At 42.7% G+C, this 24,764-nt stretch overlaps 1 protein-coding gene across 1 annotated transcript; it reads right to left on the reverse strand.

Annotated features, from left to right (window-relative positions):
• Window positions 1-7,329: 7,329 nt before the first annotated feature.
• LOC120017517 (minichromosome maintenance complex binding protein) lies at window positions 7,330-24,721 on the reverse strand. Its single transcript, XM_038960323.1, has 16 exons — window positions 24,524-24,721; window positions 24,054-24,139; window positions 23,754-23,894; window positions 23,378-23,419; window positions 23,070-23,159; window positions 21,056-21,188; window positions 13,180-13,319; window positions 12,895-12,992; window positions 12,628-12,800; window positions 12,295-12,418; window positions 11,904-12,018; window positions 10,094-10,259; window positions 9,465-9,598; window positions 8,560-8,724; window positions 8,223-8,311; window positions 7,330-8,112 (listed from the first exon to the last, which is right to left on the reverse strand). The coding sequence occupies exons 1-16, from the start codon at window positions 24,579-24,581 to the stop codon at window positions 7,986-7,988; spliced, it is 1,881 nt and encodes a 626-aa protein (XP_038816251.1). The 5' UTR covers window positions 24,582-24,721; the 3' UTR covers window positions 7,330-7,985.
• Window positions 24,722-24,764: the final 43 nt, after the last annotated feature.

The following is a 24,764-nucleotide window of genomic DNA, read 5'->3' on the forward strand; positions in this document are numbered from 1 at the left end:
AGTTTTCTCACATCACAACAATTCTGAAGCTGTTTTAAAATCACCAATGGCCCCATGGTGACATCCCTGAGCAGTTTCCTTCCTGTCCTGCAGCTCAGTTCAGACGGATGACTGTATCTGTTATGTTTCTGGGTGGTTTTAATGCATCAGTATTAACTTGACCATGCTTAAAGAGATATTCAATGTCTGATTTGTTATTGTTACCAATGTACCAATCACTGACCTTCTTTATGGAGCTTTCAAAAAATCTCCCCGTTCTTTTTGTAGTTGAAGCTGTGCTTGAAATCCAATACTTGACTGACAGACCTTGTATGTACTGTAATGGGGGACAGAGGAAGGGGTAGTCACAAAAAAATCATGACATCCCCTATTATTTCACCCAGTAAGTCCATGTAACTTATTGTGATTTGTTAAGCGAAATGTTACTCCTGAGCTCATTTAGGCTTGGCTAAACAAAGGGGGTGAATACTTATGCAACAGGTATATTTTAGTTATTACATTTGTATTAATTTGTTTAAAAAAAGTTATTTATTTATTTTCACTTTGACATTATGGAGTATTTTGTATAGGTCAGGGATGGGCATCTCTAGTCCTCGGGGGGGCCGGAGTGTTGCCACGCACTTTTGCCCCATCACTAGCAAACAAAGCTAATTAAACTAGTTGCATTCCAAACTGAAGATCGTGATTAGTTGATTATTGGAGTCAGGGGTGTTAGCTGGGGGAAAGTGTGACATCAATCAGGCCCCTGAGGACTGGAGTTTCCCCATCCCTTGGGTACAATCAATGACAAAAAGATCACAATCAAATGTTTTTCAATCCAACTTTGCAACGCAACAAAGTGTGAAGTAATCCAAGGAGGTGAATACTTAAATATATTTGTTCCCTGTGTAGAACCTTTCTATTGACCAACATATATTGATGGACATAGCACTATAGTAGCAGTCAAAAGTTTGAACACACCTGCTCATTAAAGGGTTTTTCTTTATTTTTTATTATTTTCTACATTGTAGAATAATAGTGATGATGTCAACTATGGAATCATGTAGTAACCAAAAAAGTGTTAAACAAATGAAAATATATTTTAGATTCTTCAAAGTAGCTCTTTGCCTTGATGACAGCTTTGCACACTCTTCACATTCTCCCAACCAGCTTCACATGGAATGCTTTTCCAACAGTCTTGAAGGAGTTCCCACATATGCTGAGTACTTGTTGGCTGCTTTTCCTTCACTCTGTGGTCCAACTCATCCCAAACCATCTCAATTGGGTGACCATCTCAATCAGGTGATTGTGGAGGCCAGGTCATCTGATGCAGCACTTACACAACCTGGAGGTGTGTTGGGTCTTTGTCCTGTTGAAAAACAAATGATAGTCCCACTAAGCGCAAACCAGATGGGATGGTGTATCGCTGCAGATGTCTGTGGTAGCCATAATGGTTGTTCCTTCAATTCGAAATAAATCACAGCGTCACCAGCAAAGCACCCCCACACCACCTCCTCCATGCTTCAGGGTGGGAACCACACATGCAGAGATCATCCGTTCACCTACACTGCGTCTCACAGACACGGCGGTTAGAACCAAAATTCTCAAATTTTGACTCCTCAGACCAAAAGACAGATTTCCACCGGTCTAATGTCCATTGCTTGTGTTTCTTGGCCCAAGCAAGTCTCTTCTTATTGGTGTCCTTTAGTAGTGGTGGTTCCTCTGCAGCAATTCAACCATGAAGGCCTGATTCACGTGGTCTCCTCTGAACAGTTAATGTTGAGATGTCTGTTACTTGAACACTGAGAAGCATTTATTTGGGCTGCAATTTCTGAGGCTGGTAACTCTAATGAACTTATCATCTGCAGCAGAGGTAACTATGGGTCTTCCTTTCCTGTGGCGGTTCTCATGAGAGGCAGTTTCGTCATAGCGCTTGATGGTTTTTGCGACTGCGTTAGAAGTAACTTTCAACGTTCTCGAAATTTTCCGGCTTGACTGACCATGTCTCAAAGTAATGATGGACTGTCGTTTCTCTTTGCTTATTTGAGCTGTTCTTGCCATAATATGGACTTGGGTCTTTTACCAAATAGGGCTATCTTCTGTATACCACCCTTACCTTGTCACAACACAACTGATTGGCTCAAACACAAAGAAGGAAAGAAATTCGACAAATTAACTTTTAACAAGGCACACCTGTTAATTGAAATGCATTCCAGGTGACTACCTCATGAAGCTGGTTGAGAGAATGCAAAGAGTGTGCAAAAGCTGTCAAAGGCGAAGGGTGCCTATTTGAAGAATCTCATATAAAATGTATATATCTTTTTTTTTTTGGTTACTGCATGATTTCATAGTTTGTCTTCACTATTATTCTGCAATGTAGAAAATAGTAAAAATAAAGAGAAACCCTTGAATGAGTAGGTGTGTCCAAGCTTTTGACTGGTACTGTATGTCTCTGTACAGTTTGGCTTTTGATCATATTGATGTTAGAGTAAGATGCACTGCTTCTGAACATTTCCTAAGGGTAATGAGCGTTTTTACTTGAGAATACCCAATATTCACTTTCAACTGACAAAATAATGTTGTTTGATTCTGTAAGCATTAGTGGATAGAGAGGACTTAATAAAAATTGTACATAAATGATTGAACCTAATGTCTGTGAGGGTGCAGTAGGTTTATGAAACCCAAAGTCTGTCTCATGTTTGACACTGTACAGTAGCATATAGAATAATGCAACGTGGCCCGTCCAAACCTTATAAAAACACACTTTTCAAATGCTTTATGCACTCCTGAATCTAAAGCGTAGGCTTTAACAGGAAATTAAAGTGGGAGATTGTGTAGTGGGTATTTATGGCAAATCCACCTTTTTAGAGTTTAGTTTATTCCATCGTGTTGCATCATTTGTTTGATCTTGGTACTGTATATGAGATCCTTTTCAGGGTAATGCCATCTTTATCTTGGGATATTCCATCACCCGGCTTATATGCTTTTAAATGGTGTTGAATACTCAGGGCATGAGCTTCGTGTGTGTGTGTGTGTTTGTGTGGCTCATGTTTGTGTAATAATCTTGCATTGCCAGTCCCGTGGGAGACTGGAGATTGTGTAACAATAGATGTGCAGAAAAACATCCCAGGCACCTGCTGCTGCTATTTTTGTGTGCCCTCTGTAGAAATAGAACTATAATATCTGTGATGTAAAACTTTTGGAGGGATACAAACTTACATACATATTGAGTGCAATGGAATGGCATTTGACACAGGTACACCGCATAGGCCAGTTTCCTGGACCTAGATTAAGCCTAATACTGGACAAAAAAAGTGTTTATGAAGATGATCCATTTGACGTGCTTTTTTAGGCCGAGAAGGCCCTACAGCAACATTCCTTATATGTAACGACTATGCCCTATATCTAATGATTATGTTATGTGTTTAGTGTATGCCATGTGGGGCGGCAGGTAGGCTAGAGGTTAGAGCGTTGGGCCAGTAACCGAAAGGTTGCTGGATCCAATCCCCGAGCTGACAAGGTAAAAGAAATCAGTCGTCCTGCCTTGTTCAGGGGTAGGCCATTCTCCGGTAGGCCATCATTGTAAATAAGAATTTTTTCTTAACTGACTTGCCTAGTTAAATAAAAAGAAATACATGTGACTGTGTTAATAAGGCTTGTGAACCTCATAATATGGGGTGTTGCTGTGAACACATTATGTATGGAAGTAGTACAGAACAGTATCTGGACTCCTGTAACTCCCAGTCAAAGGGGGTGCTCCAGTAGGTCTTTCCAACCCTTTTCCCTGTGGCTTATGGGCCATATAAGATCATCTGGGAACCAGGCAGTGCAGCGCTACTCTCATTTGGTTCATGGTTAGAGTTTGTGCGACCCATTGGAATGTGTTACTGATTCTTAACCAGGGCTCTCCAACCCTGTTCCTGGAGAGCTACCCTCCTGTAGGTTTTTAGCTCCAAACCCAGTTGTAATTAACCTGATACAGCTCAACAGCTAATTATTAGTCAGGTGTGCTAGATTAGGGTTGGAGTGAACCTACAGGACGGTAGCTCTCTAGGAACAGGGTCGGAGAGCCCTGTTTTAAACACTGACGACACCCCCTAAAGCAGGGTTCCCTAAATGGCGGCCCACGGGTGGTTTTATTTGGCCCCCCCCCCAAGTTTTCTGAGCCCAAAAATATTTTTTTGCTTGTTTAATGTTCTGTGTTGGATATAAAAAAAACACCAGGAAATGAGCTTCAAGTGATTTTAATTTGAGAAATCTGTTCCCAAGTATTTCCAAGAATAATAGAGAGACACATGATCATAAACAAATGTAAGCAAGGTTTGAAATTATTACGTTTTATTCCAATATTATATTTGTTTGGGCTTCTTGCGGTTAATTTGCAGTCTACAAATGATTTGTAATTATGTTCCGGCCCCCCGACCACCCGCTCAAGAAAACAAATCGGCCCGCGGCTGAATATAGTTGTTGATCCCTGCCCTAAAGGAATGAATACTTAATAAGGACCAGACCCTAACTCATTTCAACCTCTTTATTAAACTCCCCTGGGTGTGGTAGCTTCTACTAGGAGTGTCTTCTGTTCTTCCTCAGGCAGGAATATCCCAAGATAAATGGTCACTGTCTCCTTAGAACATTTGTGTTTCTGTACTAATCTGTCATTTCATCTGTTCTTCACAGCATTCAGTGGTGTAGCTTGCTCACCCGCTGTATCCCAGAGTCTGGGATGGTTTGTACATGTTTCTGTGTAACCTAATATAGTGAGACTGTTGTCTGTCCTGGGAATTGTGGGTGCTGACTCCTCAGTCACCAGACCTGCTGATATTGTCTTGCACTGCCAAAGCTTTAATATGATAGCTGCAATGCAATAGGTATGTAATACGGCTTTAAGCAGGGCTAAGGGTTGAATTTGTGCTTTTATTGTATTTAGGAATGCATATACTGGACTGGAGCAACTCGGACCTACTGTAAAAATTAAGTTTCTTTAAAGTGTAAACATTCCTTTGAGATGGGGTTTTAGTGTTGGAATTGGGTATTTTTTGGCTAGTCATTTACATTTAAGTCATTTAGCAGACGCTCTTATCCAGAGCGACTTACAAATTGGAAAGTTCATACATATTCATCCTGGTCCCCCCGTGGGAATTGAACCCTGGTCCCCCCGTGGGAATTGAACCCACAACCCTGGCGTTGCAAGCGCCATGCTCTACCAACTGAGCCACACGGGACCGATAGTCTAGGGGTTAAGTTTAGGAGTTAGGTTAAAGGGTTAGCTAAAAGGGTTAGCGGAAGGGTTAACTAACATGCAAAGTAGCAAGTAGTTGCTAATTAGCTACAATGTTAAAGTTGTCTGTGATGAGATTTGAGCTCGCAACTTTTGGGTTGCTAGATGTTGGCGTTATACGCCCACCCATCTACCCACCAACCTCCCTGTTTTTTGCCTTAAGTAACCATCTGTCTTATGTAACCATACCAAATGTAACATATCGTACTAAACTGAGAGTCTTGGATCTACGTACAGAATAGTGCTAAACTTCACTTACCAGTGTTTCCCAAACCTGGTCCTCGAGTACCCCCAACAGTAAAGTTTCGTTGTAGCCCTTGACAAACACCCCTCATTCAACTCATTGAGGGCTTGATGATTAGTTGACATGTTGAATCAGGTGTGCTTGTCCAGGGTTACAATAAAAATGTGTACTGTTGGGGGTACTCGAGGACCAGGGTTGGGAAACACTGACTTATACCAGACATGCTCCAGTAAGGATCCTGCCTAGGTTTGCAACCCTAATCCTGCCCATAGAAAATGTAGTTACATTTGTGAGTGATGACGCAACACAATTGCACAGCATCTAAGTACATTTTCCTGCATTGTCCCATGTCTGTGGTTGTACTTCCATCTCTTTAAACTGACTTGTCATGTTTTCATGTTGTACTCATTTATTGAATATTAAAATATCCTATTTATTCATATTTCTACTGTTGCAAGTCATTTTTCCTGTTTATGAAAAATATACTGTAGCTACACTGTCTTGAATAATTTCATTAAATTGAAGGTATTAACTATTTTACATGTCCAACTGTTCTGAATCTGTTTCATGAGTTGAAGCGTGAAAATGTTCACCCAACTGTCGTATTACAGTACCAGTCAAAAGTTTGGACACACCTACTCATTCAAGGGTTTTTCTTTGACTATTTTCTACATTGTAGTAACCAAAAAAGTGTTACACAAATAAAAAATATATTTGGGATTCTTCAAAGTAGCCACCTTTTGCCTTGATGATCGCTTTGCACACTCTTGGCATTTTCTCAACCAGCTTCACCTGGAATAATTTCCCAACAGTCTTGAAGGAGTTCCCACATATGCTGAGCACTTGTTGGCTGCTTTTCCTTCACTCTCATCCCAATTGGGTTGAGGCCGGGTGATTGTAAAGGCCAGGTCATCTGATGCAGCACTACATCACTCTCCTTGGTCAAATAGCTCTTACACGGCCTGGAGGTGTGTTGGGTCATTGTCCTGTTGAAAAACAAATGATAGTCCCACTAAGCGCAAACCAGATGGGATGCTGTGGTAACCATGCTCGTTAAGTGTGCCTTGAATTCTAAATAAGTCAGTGTCACCAGCAAAGCACCCCCACACCACCTCCTCCATGCTTCAGGGTGGGAACCACATGCGGAGATCATCCGTTCACCTACACTGCGTCTCACAGACATGGCGGTTAGAACCTAAAGACAGATTTCTACCGGTCTAATGTCTATTGCTTGTATTTCTTGGCCCAAACAAGTCTCTTATTGGTGTCCTTTAGTAGTGGTGGTTTCTTGGTGGCAATTTGACCATGAAGTCCCGATTTACAGTCTCCTCTGAACAGTTGATGTTGAGGTGAGTCCGTTAACATTTATTTGGGCTGCAATTTCTGTAGCTGGTAACTCTAATGAACTTATCCTCTGCATCAGAGGTAACTATGGGTTTTCCTTTCCTGTGGCGGTCCTCATGAGACAGTTTAATCACAGCACTTTTTTTGCAACTGCACTTGAAACATTCAAAGTTCTTAATTTTCCGCATTCCAGGTGACTACCTCGAAGCTGGTTGAGAGAATGACAAGTGTGCAAAGCTGTTAAGACAAAGGGTGTCTCCTTTGAAGAATCTCATATTTAGATTTGTTTGACACTTTTTTGGTTACATAATTCCATGTGTGTTGTTTTGATGTCTTCACTATTATTCTACAATGTAGAAAATAGTTTTAAAAAGAAAAACCCTTGAGTACAGTAGGTGTGTCCAAACTTTTGACTGGTATTGTATATATGCATTTGGGTCCGAATCCAGAGTGTCCCTTAAAATAATTAGCCGAAAATAACAAATGGCAAGCTATCCATATTTTAATGAGTCCAAACAATCATTCACAAACTCATCCCATAAAGCAAGAATTACATTTTGGGGAAGGTCATTCAGCAAATCATGATCATTGTATTGACTCCTGAGAACTTTCAGGGACAAGATGGGGAGAATAAAATATGGTCTCAAAATGCCCTATTTACATATACTTTCAGTACCAGATCCAACATGTTCATCTAAAAACTACAACATTTGGTCTAGAGTAAGGGGAGAAAAGTCAACATTGGCGTAGCATATTCTGCATTAGTTCAAATTTACCTGGATTGAATCCCAAACGTAAACAGTACTTCAATGGAGTTCAAGGCAGTAACATACAAAGCACTGAAAACATCCCACAGTACAATTAGTCATGGATTTTTTTTTTGCCAGGATTTTAAAATGTTCTTATCAAGAAATTGCAAATATGACAACTGATAAAAAGCTTAACCTGATCTCCCAACACTGAAGCAAAAAAGCAAAATACAAACCCAGTGCTATGCAAAAAGAACAAAAACTTTTGTACATAAGTTTTATTAAGTTGAACTTTTCAACAACAAAAAAATTGCTCTTCTGGTATCAAAATGAAAAATGTTTGTTCCACATAACATATTTTTTTATTTCCACACCGGATGGGTGTTTGTGATTAAGGCTCGTTGCCATTGAGACTCTTCTGTTGTTCGGTCCTGCTCCTGCGAAGCATGTCTATGTGCTTGGCTCTCATCCATCCATCCCGGGAAAGGGTGGTCTGTCCCAAACTTAAGGAGAGCAACCTGGGGACAAACGTTATGCCGACTTAGCTACAGAAAACGATTGCTTAACTTGAGCATGTTATGCCGAATTAAGACGCCAGGACAAGTATGGCTGAATAACTTCCACGTACCTTGCGACAACAAGCATCCTATGCAGGTCCTCTGCGGTGACGCTCTGGGGGTCATCTTTGCGCATGTCAACAAAGTCATCCTCAACTGCCTGTGGAAAACAGTAACAAGGCAACTGAATAAGATTGAACAAAAATAAGAAACAAATAGGCTCATTTCTGAAGAAAATAGAGGGAGTGGTCAGAGTAACCACAGGTCTTGGAAACCGGATACCTTACCCCGACATTAAACAAAACACCTCGACTGAGCTTTAACTATTCAATGTTGCTTTCAGCACAGAAGCTGGGTTCATAACAAAAGGTTAGGATATCAGAAAAAATAATCTAAAGTAGCATTCACCTTGGTGACCTCATCAGAGATGCTGTAGTCGAGGGTACGGGCCAGACTCAGGTACACGCGGAACTTGTTAATCTGTGACGTGAACTGTGCCATGTGGATGGTAGTGAGATACTCCTCCATGTTGGGTGGGCTCACCTGGGGCTGTAGGGGCACCTGGCAGTCCGACTGTGGAATGGGAGCAGAGATTCTATGATAAACACATCCGGGGGGGGGGGGGGGGGGGGGGGGTTATTTCCTGTAACAGCAGGAGAAAGATTCAGACCATCCAGTCAATGGGAGTGTGGCAAATATGTTGACGAGGTATTTGCAGGAAGTCCCCATGTCGAGGGCTTGATTTCAAACCTCTGGTGCTGGTAAGCACTGGTTCACTTAAACCGAGTTGGTGTGTATATAAAACTTCAGCAGCTCATTTCACATTCACAACACGTACTCATCATGGACAGGAAGATGAACTTGTGACCATCTGCTCCCACAGTTGCTTATGACACATTCACCCTGCCCGTCACTGTGGCCTGATAAGACGGCCCTATCCCGACGCCTCTGACCAGGATTGTCCCGGTGGCACAGCTGCAGCCATAGCAACTCCATTCGACCAACACACAGAAATAGCACACGGCGCATTCCTTTGGCCGTTTGCAACACAGCGAGGCCAAGTTCTAAAGCCAGACCCACGGCGCTGCTAGGGGGCTGGGGTGACCAATGGGCAGCGAGAGGGGGCAGCATGATGGCGCTGGTTGGAAACAAACCCATGGCATTGGACACGTGTCAGTCTCCTGACATCCTGGCTGAAACCTAACCCCTGCACGCACGCCGACACACACACACACACACACACGGGCCCCTCTTACGCCCTCTGGTGTGTGGGCCTTGCCTCCTCAGACCCTCTTTTTTGTTGTTGTACTCACCGGCAGCAGCGATCGGCCCTCTGATGTGACGAGCACGTTAATATTGCAGGGGAATTCCATCTGGTGGTAGTTGAAGTCATAATCAACCTTCTGCCAAGAGATCAGGTTCCCCAGGGCAGTGATGTTCCGCACACCTACGGCACACACGGATATCTATGGACATCTCGCCACGGCACATAGCTTATTCAACGGATTACATGACCATTGCACTACCGCAATTGGTAAACCAAATGAATTCACTAATATACCCCACGGACTTCGCACACAAAAGCTAGGAGGCACTCCGATACCTGCTGCACGCTCGTCTTAAAATGTGTTCCCAGTCGCCATAGTTCTTTCGCGCTGCCCAGGAACAACCCCTTGTCCCTACCACCTATCCCCACCTGTGGAGATCTGAGAGGATACAGCAGGTACAAGCAATGTGGGAAATTCCACCTAGCCTATCAGAGGGCAAGGTGGAGCAATCGCCACATTATGAACACCTATCAAATCCTCTCAGATCTACACAAGTGTCCGAGCTTAAAAGTTGTTTCTGGGCAGGGCCTCAGTTTCTTGTCCTAGTGGCTCAGGGCCAAAGCCCTAGTTGCTGCCCAATGCGGCCCGTAGTTCACAGTGCCCCGTCCTCTTACCTGAGCTGTCCAGTTGACCCTGCTCCAGCTGCGTCTCATCAAGGAAGAGGGAGGTGTTCCTGGCCAGCTGCAAGGCTCCACTCACCAGCCGGTTGGCCACGTAGTCCTTCTTAGGCACCAGGCGTATGCTGTTCATTGTGTGGAGGCTCATACTGAGACGGTATGACTACCGGGGAGAAGAAAAACAGTAACCAAAGTTACTTTAACGTACATTGATAAACTGTCGGTTCAAGTCTTGTAATGTATGTTGTGTGACACATTCTATTCATGCAATGTACACTACATGACCAACAGTATGTGGACACCTGTTCGTCGAACATCTCATTCCAAAATCACAGGGATTAATATGGAGTTGGTCTCCTCTTTGCTGCTATAACAGCCTCCACTCTTCTGGGGAGGCTTTCCACTAGATGTTGGAACATTGCTGCGGGGACTTGCATCCATTCAGCCACAAGAGCATTAGTGAGGTCGGGCACTGATGTTGAGCGATTAGGCCTGGCTCGCAGTCGACGGTCCAATTCATCCCAAAGGTGTCTGATGGAGTTGAGGTCTGGGCTGTGTGCAGGCCAGTCAAGTTTTTCCACACCTATCTCAACAAACCACTTCTGTATGGACCTCGCTTTGTACATGGGGGCATTGTCATGCTGAAACAGTAAAGGGCCTTCACCAAACTGTTGCCAGAAAGTTGGAAGCACAGAATCGTCTAGAATGTCATTGTACGCTGTAGCGTTAAGATCTCTCTTCACTGGAACTAATGGGCCTTGCCCGAACAATGAAAAACAGCCCCAGACCATTATTCCTCATCCACCAAACTTTACAGTTGGCAATATGCATTGGAGCAGGTAGCGTTCTCCTGGCATCCTCCAAACCCAGATTCAGCCACCGGACTGCCAGACGGTGAAGCGAGATTTATCACTCCAGAGAACGCGTTTCTACCGCTCCAGAGTCCAATGGCGGCGAGCTTTACACCCCTCCAGCCGATGCATGGCATTGCGCATGGTGATCTTAGGCTTGTGTGCGGCTGCTCGGCCATGGAAACCCATTTCATGAAGCTCCCAATGAACAGTTTATGCCAGTTTTATTGCTTCTTTAAAATCAGGACAACAGTTTTCAGCTGTGCTAACATAATTGCAAAAGGGTTTTCTAATGATCAATTAGCCTTTTAAAATGAAAAACCTGGGATTAGTTAACACAACGTTCCATTGGAACACAGGAGTGATGGTTGCTGATAATGGGCCTCTGTACACCTATGTAGATATTCCATTAAAAAAAAAAATTATTTTTATTTTTTAAATCTGCCGTTTCCAGCTACAATAGGCATTTACAGCATTAACAATGTCTACACTTTATTTCTGATCAATTTGATGTTATTTTAAAATGGACAAAGGACATTTCTACGTGACCCCAAACTTTTGAACGGTAGTGTATGTTTGCAAGCACATTTCTCTATGGGATATGTACACATTCAAACTGTCAAACTCCAAAGCCACTCCCCTCAGATTTGGAACAACCCTCACGCCCATGGATCCCTAATTGTCATCCTAGAGATCTACAAAGTATGCCTTCTTTCAGTATTGCCAGACTCTAATCTAATACTTACCTTACGTGGAAGGATAAATTAATTTAGTCATGGCAATGAAGAAACTCTACTGTCATACTTCTGGCTGGAGTTGCATGTCAGTGTTCGATTCAATTTTCAATCTCAATTACTAGTGGCACCCAAACGTGCTGCGAAAGCTCAATTCAGAATCTCAAACAACAGTCAAACCAGTCGATTTAATATGGGCCACGATAAAGAATATTAACTCACACAAGGCACCAGCTGTTGGATGATCTGATAGAGTCGCTCTGTGTAGGAGTTGAGCGGGCAGCCACTCAGATTCAGGGTGAATTTACCCAAAGGCAGGACATCCCGTCTGGTATACCTGTGATGACAGAGACCCACACAATCACTATCGGGAACCACCTTGGAGCTTGTTACAATAAAGAGTAGCGGTGGTACTTACTATGGCACTACAGATAGAGAAAGAAAATATACATCATATATCTCTTGGCGCGGTTTCCCGGACCCAGATTAAGCCTAGTCCTGGATTAAAAATCATTCTCAAATGGAGAACGTCCATGAAATGTTTTAAGCCGGGACTAAGCTCACGCTGGGTTTTGGGGAAAACCATCTCTTTGTGTATGGAGTGCACACGCACACGTTAGAGATGAGGTGCAGTAAGAGGTACTCGGCAGCCAGTCCGTCTCCCAGAAGAACGTGAGTGAGGTAAGCGAGCAGATCTGCCCTCACAGATGCCATCTCAACCAGGAAAGAGGATACAACTGAGAAGGTGACACACAAAATTTTAAAACAGACACTCCACATAACAGTTAAGGAACCCTATAATTTGATTTGAGAAAAAAAAAAGCATACAAAATCAGGTCCAAACTCTGATTTTTCCGGCATAAATCATTCATTGACTTCAGTGGGAGAATTGCACCGCCCTCAGTGAATACAAGTAAATGTATATTGTGATGTGTCCTAGTCTTACAGGCGCTTTGGTCCTCTGTGGGAGCAGAGGGCAGAAGAGGGTTGTTGTGTTGCAGGGGGCGTGCGTACAGCATGTGGAGACGGGGCACAAGTGAAGCAGGGGGGTCATGAGCTCTCTGTTCCTCTGGAGTCTCCATACTTTCGGCGGGGTTTAGCAGCAACGACGAGGGGTCTCTGTGTGGATACACAATGCGGTGAGCAATATGGACGCACAAAACGCAACTAGAACGAAACAGACCTCATTTAAAAACAAACTCAAGCGCCTTACTTTTCTTCGCCCAGCACAGTCAGGACTGGGTTGACGGAGAGAATCCCGTAGATCTCCAGTGTGTCGTTCAGTTTGAAGCTGTCCAACCCCTCGTAGACCTGTCGACAGAGCAGCTGGTGAGTCAGAGTCAATGGGATCTTTGGGATCACTTGACTATTCTGACACACAAATGGGGCTAGTCCCTTGAAACAGCTTGGTTACAGAACTTAGGCAAAATATAATATAAAATCAACCACTGGACAGGCCGGGCCTGAAAATCACCCAGGATGATTTTGTTTGTTTTACCTTCACTAGACAGGCTGGCCCCCTCTCCCCCGGCAGGGGGAAGTTGAGGTCCAGATGGGAGGAACAGTCTGAGGGGGCAGTTGTCCGGCTGGAGGGGGCTTCGGTCTCCTGCCGCTTGGAGTCCCCGTTGCCATGGGGCTCTGTAAATAGAAGAGAGAACGGTTAGTACAGTGGTTTCTCAATGAAAAAGTTGAGAGTTTATGCCGCGACACTGTGGCAGATAGTGGTAAATTGCGTCATTCCATCATTGCGCCACACTACCACAAGGGGGAGTTAAGAACACCGATTATGCTTCTGGTTTTTCTCCCTCGAAAAACACAGAAAGAAATCTAAGATCACAAACTGGCTTTATTTACCACATTATGGAAATACCGATAGCCCCTCTTGACGAAGGGAGTTTCTGAAACATGGAGTCCTTCTTTGCTGATGTGAAGAAGAAACTGAAGGAGTCCTGCGAGGATACGGACGGAAAAAGGTTGCCCGTATTGTCAAGAGCTGAGCAATTTAATTTGTTTTATTTATTAAAACGTACTTGTTTATTTAGACAATTGAATGTATTTGTTTAAGCTTGGCCTATTTAGTAGGCTATTTTGGGGCATAAAGCTATATTTGCCAGCATAAAGCTCAGTGACTCACTCATTTGTGGCTCTGGCTCAAAATAAGACATTCTTTCTGATGGTAAAAAGAAAATAGTTTTATTAGACTAGGTTAATCTGCTCAATTATTTGTGACATTATGGTTACAATGAAGAATGTAAACGAAAGAAATCAAATAAATCCTATTCATAATCAGATTCGTGTTGGGAGCTGTAATTTTCCTTTTTTTTTTTTTTTTACATTACAAAAACACACAAACGACAACATCACACCCGCTCAGCTCCACATGCTCACACCCCCATCTTCAGCATGACTCTCCACCACATGGCCTCAAACGGCACCATTTAGTTTCTCTCCGTTGCCCACGCACTTTCAACATTTAGATAATAAAGCATTTGACCTTTCCGTCGTGTTAATGGAATATTGGTTGATTTCCAGTTAAGTATAAAAAAAGTTCTTCTTCAAGATGATTGACAAGAAAAGTATCCTCCAACCCATCGGGTAATCTCACTGCATGCACCTTCATATACCACGTCTTGAAGTATGCTGACGGACAGATTAAAAAGTAAATTTCCATTGTAATACTTCCGACAGCCAACTTTCTAACTCTGCCCATAACTTTTAGACTTCATAACATTGCAAGGCGGCATGGATTATTTTAACCTAAGGAAAAATGAACCTGGTAATCTAATTTAATGCCGACCTAAGACCGATGGGTTTAACCTTCTGAATGAATGATTATACTCAAGAAAAAAGTTGGCTTTCCGTGTTATGGGATTTTTATGAATAATGATTAAATGATGTATACATTTAACGTAGAACTTTAACTACCCTGTCATTGTATGATTTTATGAAATGTATTAGAATCATACATCTATAAATCTGATGTGTGTAGTTTTAGTCAGAATTAGGACATGGACTTTTTGTTCCTTTTTAGTATGTAAGCAGGGTGCAATTGTGAGACAATGTATGAGGAGGAGAGGAGCTATCGACAGACAAGCTCTACTACTGTGTTCCTTACAGGACATTCTGTCCCCACCCAGGGAGGGGAGAGACCTTGGGCTTGTAGTAGATTGTATAACAGGTGGCAGACAATGTATGACAGGAAGACTTGTGGACTATATTGTCATTGTTTCTGAGAGGGACATTTATGACGAAATGTGAGGTATATAGACCAATGTACAGGAAATGATAGGCAGAATGTTCTCGTAAATAAACATTTGACTATAGTAGACTGGGCCTCTGTCTTGTTTTTATTTCTATCAGTATCCTACAAATCCTGATATAGCAGACTGAGTCATTTAATTGAATTGGTTAAAGAACATGATAACTTAATTCTCCTAACAATCCGTTACCCAACAAAATAACAAATTGATTTAGCCTAAATGCTTATGTGATTATAATTCCTCTTTTCCTGCATTAATTAATTTGTCTGCATGTCTATTCAACATTTGGCTGAACAGAAACAACACCTCGATATATATTTTCTTCCACAATGCGGCACATTGACAAATAGGTCAGTCGGTGATCTGTATCCTAAACTGTAGCACAAATTGGAGGATTTTTCACACCTAGCCGAGCTATTAGACCAGTGGTTCTTAACCTGGGTTCGATCGAACCCCAGGGGTTCGGTGAGTCAGTCTCAGGGGTTCGGCGGAGGTCAAGACACACATCCGACTCATATGATTCGTGATGACACGCCCCGCTTGGCCATCATTGGCTGCAGGTGATCACGCTACATCGCTTGGCCTATCTGTGCTGCAGGGAATTTGTTGCACTCAGTAGTCGACTTGTGACTGTCGTGATGGTACGTCTTGTGATTTCTTTCTTAATATTTGAATCCCTTCATACTTACTATGTCGAGCAAAAAAAGAAAGTGGTCGGACGAATATGTACAATATGGATTCACATGTATAACGGAACGTGATGGGAGTCAGCGTCCTAACTGCATGATTTGCAATGCCAAGTTGAGCAATTCTAGTCTAGCACCGGCAAAACTAAGAGAACACTTCCTTAAGCTGCATGGAGATGGAAAATACAAGAACACAACGCTCGCTGAATTCAAGGTGAAGAGAGCCAGATTCGATGAAAAGGCTACTCTGCCTGTTCTCGGCTTTGTACCCATCAACAAACCGATCCTCACAGCATCGTACGAAGTTGCTTACCTGATCGCAAAGCAGGGCAAACCACACACCATTGGTGAAACACTCATAAAACTAGCTGTGTTGAAGATGGCGAATATCATACTGGGAAAAGAGGCTGAAGTTAAGTTATCCCAAATTCCTCTTTCAAATGACACCATCAGCGACAGAATAGAGGACATGAGCAAAGACATCTTGGCTCAAGTAGTTGCAGATCTGATTTCAAGCCCGGCAAAATTCAGCCTTCCACTCGACGAGACCACAGACGTTTCCAATCTAAGCCAGCTTGCTGTATTCGTGCGCTATGTGAAAGACGACGTGATAAAGGAAGATTTTTTATTTTGTAAGCCTCTTTGAACAACAACTAAGGCAGCCGATGTGAAGAAACTTGTGGATGACTTCTTCAAAGACAACAATCTTTCGTGGGATATGGTTTCTGCAGTTTGTTCGGACGGAGCTCCAGTCATGCTGGGAAGAAAGTCTGGTTTTGGTGCGCTAGTGAAAGCCGATGCACCACACATCATTGTTACGCATTGTATTCTGCACAGGCATGAGTTGGCAACAAAAACCTTGCCCCCAAAACTGGCAGAAGTATTAAAAATTGTAGTGGAATGCGTGAACTATGTGCGAACTAGTGCTCTGAGGCACCGCATCTTCAGTGAGCTGTGTAAAGAAATGGGCTCTGAATTCGAGGTACTTCTGTACCATTCTAACGTTCGGTGGTTATCCTGGGGACAGGTGCTGAATCGTGTTTTTGCCGTGCTTAAGGAATTAGCCCTGTTTTTGCAAGAGCACCAACATTGTCATGCAGATTGCTTCAAAAATTATGAGTTCATTCTCATTTTAGCGTACATGGCTGATATCTTCGCAGCTCTCAATCATCTCAATCAAAAGATGCAGGGCGGTGGAGTCAACATCATCGAACCGGAGGAAAACCTGAAGGCTTTTCAAAAAAAGCTACCGTTATGGAAACGACGAACAGAGAACGATAACTTCGCAAACTTTCCCCTGCTGGACGACTGTGTAAGTAAGATCGAAGATGTATCTGGAATCGGAGACATTTCTGTACCCGCGGAACTGAAGCAAGCAATTGCCACGCACTTAGATGAGCTTGCAAAGTCTCTCGACGGATACTTCCCTACAAGAGAGTCATATCCAGCATGGGTGAGACAGCCGTTCACGTTTAGTGTTGAGACAACAGATGTCAATGATGAATACCTCGATGAAATCATTGAAATTCAGCAGAGCCAGGTTCAACAGCAACTCTTCAGAACAACAACGCTTTCAACGTTTTGGTGTCAACAAATGGTGACGTACCCTGTTATTGCTAAGAAAGCTCTGGAGATTTTCATACCGTTTGTTACAACATATCTTTGCGTGCAATCCTTTTCGAGGATGCTGGACATAAAAACGAAGAAAAGGAACAGACTTTGTTGCGAAAATGACATGAGTGGCACTTGCCAAGGTGAAGCCGCATTTCTGAACTGGTCTCTGAAAGGCAACAGCAGAAGTCACACTGATTTGCAGTAAATATTCATTATTATGTTTTTGTTTTTGTGTGAAAACCATGTTTTGATGATTTTGTTCTTTGAACACACGGTGTTGATGTTGATGCACGGTTCATTTTGTGCACCAGTAAAATATATACCTATGTTTTGAATTTGAAAAAATCATATTTTATTTTTCCAATTAAGAAGGGTTCGGTGAATGCGCATATGAAACTGGTGGGGTTCAGTACCTTCAACAAGGTTAAGAACCACTGTATTAGACTAACCCTTTGAAAATGAATGGAGGTGGGAATTTTTCTGTCCGAGAGTCTCTCTCTCCTCTTGCGCTAGAGTCCTGAATCGCGCAAAAAAAAAAAAATCAGCTGGTGGGTGGTCCCAGAGTTGAGAGGGAACTTGGGTAAATAAAATAAAATGGCACAATTACACTTGACATGTGGATTCAGAAAAAAGGTAGTGAATCAGTGGTTCCTGCGCCACAGACAGACAATTGCTTTGGAGTTGGTGAACATTTTTTATATGATCAACCCATAAATAATCTCGACCTATTCGCAACAGTATCTCTTGGGCTTTTGACGAGGATTTTACATGAGGCCTAATTCACACGATATGCCCGAAAATACTAATAACCACTAGGCTAATAAATAATCAAATTTTCCTTTCAAATATTTAATTAACTTATGTTACTTCAAGTTATTAATTTAGAGCGCACACAAAAGCGATTTAGAGTTGAACGGGAGTGTCGAGTATGTTGATATAAACGGTAATATTATCAGAGTTCCTCTTTCAACCGGCATAACGCTGTATGATTCAGTGCATTGCCAATCACATCACTCAAAAATATCAGAATTGTGGACCTCCCGAGTGCTGCAGTAGTCTAAGTAACATAAGCTACGTCACTACAGATCCTGGTTCGATCCCAGGCTGTGTCGCAGCCGGCAGCGACCGGGAGACCCATTTGGCGGCGCACAATTGGCCCAGCGTCATCCGGGTTAGGGGAGAATTGGTTAAATAAGGTTATGAATACCAACATATCAGGCAATAATTAAGAGCATGCAGCTGAGTTCACAGCTGGCGATGCCTCAACTGCAGAACAGGTGTTACGTTACAGCCTTATTCTAAAATGTATTAATCTACACACAATACCACGAGGACAAAGAACAAACATTTTTGTAAATGTATGAAAAATATAAAAACAGACATTTCACATTTACATAAGTATTCAGACCCTTTACTGAGTACTTTGTTGAAGCATCTTTGGCAGCGATTACAGCCTAAATTCTTCTTAGGTATGACACTACAAGCTTGGCACACCTGGATTTAGGGTGTTTCTCCCATTCTTCTCTGCAGATCCTCTCAAGCTCTGTCAGGTTGGATGGGGAGCGTCGCTGCACAGCTATTTTCAGGTCTCGCCAGAAATGTTCGATCGGGTTCAAGTCCAGGCTCTGGCTGGGCCACAAGGAGATTCAGACACTTTCCCGAAGCCACTCCTGCGTTGTCTTGGCTGTGTGCTTAGGGTTGTTTTCCTTTTGGGAAGGTGAACCTTCACCCCAGTCTGAGGTCCTGAGCAGGTTTTCATCAAGGATCTCTCTGTACTTTATACCGTTCATCTATGCCTTGATCCTGACTAGTCTTTCAGTCGCTGCCGCTGAGAAACATCCCCACAGCATGATGCTGCCACCACCATGCTTCACCGTAGGGATGGTGCCAGGTTTCCTCCAGATGCGACGCTTGGCATTCAGGCCAAAGAGTTCAATCTTGGTTTCATCAGACCAGAGAATCTTGTTTCTCATGGTCAGAGTCCTTTAGGTGCCTTTTGGCAAACTCCAAGCGGGCTGTCATGTGCCTTTTACTGAAGAGTGGCTTCCGTCTGGCCACTCTACCATAAAGGAATGGATGGAGTGCTGCAGAGATGGTTGTACTTCTTAAAGGTTCTCCCACCTCCACAGAGGAACTCTGGAGCTCTGTCAGAGTGACCATTGGGTTCTTGTTCACCTCCCTGACCAAGGCCCTTCTCCCCCGATTGCTCAGTTTGGCTGGGCGGCCAGATCTAGGAAGAGTTTTGACGGTTCCAAACTTCCTCCATTTAAGAATGAGAGGCCCACGTGTTCTTGGGGACCTTCAATGCTGCAGACATTTTTTGGTACCCTTCCCCAGAACTGTACCTCGACACAATCCTGTCTCGGAGCTCTACGGACAACTCCTTCGACCTCATGGCTTGGTTTTTGCTCTGACATGCACTGTCAACTGCAATCAAGTTGTAGAAACAGCTCAAGGATGATCATTGGAAACAGGATGCACCTGAGCTCAATTTTGAGTCTCATAGCAAAGGGCCTGAATACTTATGTAAATAAGGTTTGTTATATTTTTTTATATATAAATTTGCAAACATTTCTATAAACACGCTTTCGCTTTGTCATTATGGGGTATTGTGTGAAACTCCCCAAATACAGGTGTGCCAAGCTTGTAGCGTCATACCCAAGAAGACTCGAGGCTGTAATAGCTGCCAAAGGTGCTTCAACAAAGTACTAAGTAAAGGGTTTGAATAGTTTTATAAATTTGCAAAAACGTCTAAAAACACGTTTTTGCTTTGCCAATATGGGGTATTGTGTGTAGATTGATTTAATCATCCATTTTAGAACAAGGCTGTAACAAAATGTGGAAAAAGTCTAGGGGTCTGAATACTTTCCGAATGCACTGTGGAAAGTATTCAGACCCCTTGAATTTTCCCACATTTTGTTACGTTACGCGCTCTGTTGCATCAGTCGGTCTTCACTTGTAGCCTGCTTCGAAGCTGCAATGCCTGCGAGAAGGACCCGATCACGTGATGGGCATTGGCTAATAAGAATTGAGATATCTGGCGATTGGCAGCAGAGAAGGAAATGTATTACTGAAAAAAAGTCAGACCATTTGGAACACAACAAATACAACAATACTACAGGCAAGATTAAAAACAGTCCTATGCATTCGTGACGGCAATTTCTTCAGCCAACATGCAGTTCATTTGTTGTTTAATTATTCAAGGCTCCCTTTGTTACTTATAACTAAAATGCTTGAATGAAACGATCAGACCAAAAGATGACAAGAGTTCACCAGACAAGACGAACGTCTGACATTTCTAATCAATATCACAGACCTGATTTGCCCCGACGAAAATTAATCAAAGCCCAACCAACAAAACTGCCGTATAATAGGCCATGACGTATATACTGTGTATCCAATGGAAAGCATACAGTATTTGTTCATCAACATGTGTTTTCGTTAATAAAAGAAGGATAAAAAGACTAGATGGAGCAGACGTGCTCAAAGATGCCCTCTGGTGTTTCAAATGAGCATTAATGGCAAGCACTGTGACTCACCGAAGCATAACACAGCATACTATACTGCGGTATGATGCAACTTTAAAAAATGAGGAACCACTGTAGTACTGCTAAAACTGAGTCTTCAACCTGGCTGAACCAGCCAGGGTCATGTTCACTAGGCATGAAACTAAAGAAAAAAAACAGTCCAAACCGGGGAGGTACTATCTGAATGCATGTCGTTTAAAAAGAAAAGGTTTTGCTACAGTGTGCCCTAACGAACATGACTCAAACATGCATCCAAGTAAAGCAGTCCTTAAGGGGTGTGTACCCACCTGTGTGCGGTTCTCTCTGCTTCTGGGGTTGTGTGTCCATGTCGTCGTCGTCCTCTTCGTAACTGCGCTTCTGTCTGCTTGGGACATAGGAGGTGGATGGGACAACTCTTGCCTGACTAGAACAGCCATAGCTGTGTGGCAGAGTTAAGAACAACTTCATAGCTTGAGACAGGCATTTAGGCAAACCACTGCACCTACACAAAGTGTGAGCAAAATTCTGACTCATTTCAACAAACAACAAAATATGGATAATCACGGAGCGTACTGCATAATCATATTCATAGACTCAAAGCCAAATTTGGACCAAAAAGTCAGAGGAGGATAAACCACTCTTTTGACAGACAGCCAAATTAAAATGCTTTGTTGAATATACAATGTATTATTTGGAAAGTATTCAGACCCCTTGACTTTTACCACATTTTGTTAGGTAGTCTTTTTCTAAAATTGATTAAATTGTCCCCCCCCCGCTCAATCAATCTACACACAATACCCCATAATGACAAAACAAAAACAGGGTGTGTGAAATTTTGCAAATGTATTAAAAATAAAAAACTGAAATATCACATTAACATAAGTATTCAGACCCTTTACTCAGTACTTTGTTGAAGCACCTTTGGCAGCGATTACAGCCTTCAGTCTTCTTGGGTATGACGCTACAGGCTTGGCACACCTGTATTTGGGGAGTTTCTCCAATTATTCTCTGCAGATCCTCTCTAGCTCTGTCAGGTGTGATGGGGAGCGTCGCTGCACAGCTATTTTCAGGTCTCTCCAGAGATGTTTGATCGGGTTCAAGTCCAGGCTCTGGTGGGGCCACTCAAGGAGATTCAGACACTTTTCCCAAAGCCACTCATAAGTTGTCTGTTGTCTTAGCTGTGTGCTTTGGGTCATTGTCCTGTTGGAAGGTGAACCTTCACCCCAGTCTGAGGTCCTGAGCGATCTGGAGCAGGTTTTCATCAAGGATCTCTCTGTACTTTGCTCTGTTCATCTTTCCCTCGATCCGGACTAGTCTCCCAGTCCCTGCTGCTGAAAAACATCCCCACAGCATGATGCTGCCACCACCATGCTTCACCGTAGGTATGGTGCCAGGTTTCTTAGACGTGACGCTTGCCATTCAGGCCAAAGAGCTCAATCTTGGGTTTATCAGACCAGAGAATCTTGTTTTTCATGGTCTGAGAGTACTTCAAGTGCCTTTTGGCAAACTCCAAGCAGACTGTCATGTTCCTTTAACTGAGGAGTGGCTTCCGTCTGGCCACTCTACCATAAAGGCCTGATTGGTGAAATGCTGCAGAAATGGTTGTCCTTCTGTAAGGTTCTCCCATCTCCACAGAGGAACTCTGGAGCTCTATCAGAGTGACCATCATGTTCTTGGTCTTCTCCCTGAACAAGTCCCTTCTCTCCTGATTGCTCAGGAGGCCAGCTCTTGGAAGAGTTTTGGTGTCTCCAAAATTCTTCCATTTAAGAATGATGGCCACTGTGTTCTTGGGGATCTTCAATGCTGCAGATTTTTGTTTTGTACCCTTCTTCAGATCTGTGCATCAACACAATCCTGTCTTGGAGCTCTACGGATAATTCATCCGACCTCATGGCTTGGTTTTTGCTCTGACATGCACCATCAACTGTGGGACCTTCTATAGACAGGTGTGTACCTTTCAAATCAAGTCATATCAATTGAATTTACCACAGGTGGATTCCAATCAAGTTGAAGAAACATCTCAAGGACGATCAATGGAAACAGGATGCGCCTGAGCTCAATTTTGAGTCTCATAGCAAAGGGTATGAATACTTATGTAAATCAGATATTTCTGTTTCTTTTTATTTATTTAAATAAATTAGCAAAGATGTCTAAAAACCTGTTTTTGCTTTGTCATTATGGGGTATTGTGTGTAGATTGCTGGGGATTTTAACGTTTTAATCCATTTTAGAATAATGCTGTAACGTAACAAAATGTGGTAAAAGTCAAGGGGTCTGAATACTTTCCAAAGGCACTGTAGATCACAGCAGAAAGAAAGGATATCTCTTTAGCCCAAGGGCTCTCTCCTGGAATAGGGACACAATAGAAGGTCTGTCTCTCTGCAGTCACAGTGTTTCTGGAGTTCAAATCCACCTGAAGAACACAGGTAATCAAGAGCAGTCATGTGAATTTGAATCTTAAAACACTACCACTCCTGGGTTTAAACTAAATCTACATTGTCGATACCACTTGCTTACTCTGTGTCAAAATGACCTGCCCTGACTTCCATGCAAAGGTCTAATACATTAGCTACGCATCTTTCAAACTATGGCTGCTGCTGAACGTAGACAATGTTAGAGAGATGAGCTTACCCCACATTCTGTGACATCTTTGTACTTCCCACATCTCAACACCTGAGAAATGTCAGACAGACAACAACTAATGACTGGAGGAAGAGAACAAGATTGGAAAAGCTTTTTCCTACTTACCATATACTTCCACCAATTACAGTAAATTGACTGCACTTTCAACAAGTACATAGACTATGAACTATCTACAAAACTAAAACTGATTGTTTTCACAGGGCTAGGTGAAATGCACCTTGAACATCCTATAATTTCTCAGAGTCTCATTAGCAGATTCCTATGCAGGCAAGTGTCTACAGATAACACTGACAGCAGGTGTCTGTGTAATATAGTGCATTCTGCAGCTACTGAAGCAAATGAATGGAAGAGTTTAAGGTCTTACATTGGCCTTGGTTGAGGGGTCCACAGTCTCATACACTCCCATGTAGAACTCTGGATCAAACATGTCTTGGACCAAACAACGGAATTTCACAAGGCTGTTGGGCTTCAAGTAGTGCAAGGGCACATCGTTTAGCGAAGGTACCTGAAATGAAAACAAACACACTTAGAAAATATGTACAAAGAAAGGGTGTGCTGGATTCTATATTAATTTAAGTGTTTAGTGTGCTGCTAGTTCACAGTGACCAATGTTAGTCAAATGAGAATAAATAGCATTCTTCAGAGGCATTTTAAATGTCCATACCCAGCTATGAGATTCCTTTTCCTTCAGCTGCCCTTTGAAGTATTCCAACACTTTTGCTTCCCATTCTGGGTTAGAGTTGCTCTGGGCTGCAGGACAACAGAAGCGACAGACAAACCACATCCGCATTATGCATGCTGATCAGCAGAAAGTCACAGCACCATAAACGGGAGACGTAAACATGTGTATTGACCAATCATAAGAAACAACTAACTATTATAATACATAATAGAAATTCAACTAAATATGAATGACCTCCGAAAACATACACCACACTTAAAGCAGTTCCATGTTAGCTAACATGAGTAAATTATTCCAGTCTCATCAGTTTGTTAATCTGGAAATCAGCTATTTTCAAACTCGTAACTAGCTAGCTAACTGTGGCTAGCGCCGGCTAGCTAGCTAGGTAGCTAAGTTCCTGAACCAGCATGGTCTCGCTAGCAGCAACTCTTCCACGGCATTTGTCTTCTTACCAAACATCGCTTCGACAACGCCCAATGGCTTGTTTATCCAATCGTGAGACGAAGGCATTATTTACCAGTAAATGTTTTGGAAGGCCGATAAAATAAACTACAGAAAATATGAATAATTATTCCTCAATAACTTTCTCTCTTTCTCTCTCTCCTGCAATGCACAGCTCAGTCCGCGTTCACTCTGGCGGGAAAATTGCGTCACTAGAAATTAGAACGCAACGCCCTGGTAGTCGCTGCATCT

This window comes from Salvelinus namaycush, chromosome 22 (genome assembly GCF_016432855.1).
Source record: "Salvelinus namaycush isolate Seneca chromosome 22, SaNama_1.0, whole genome shotgun sequence".
NCBI lineage: Eukaryota > Metazoa > Chordata > Actinopteri > Salmoniformes > Salmonidae > Salvelinus > Salvelinus namaycush.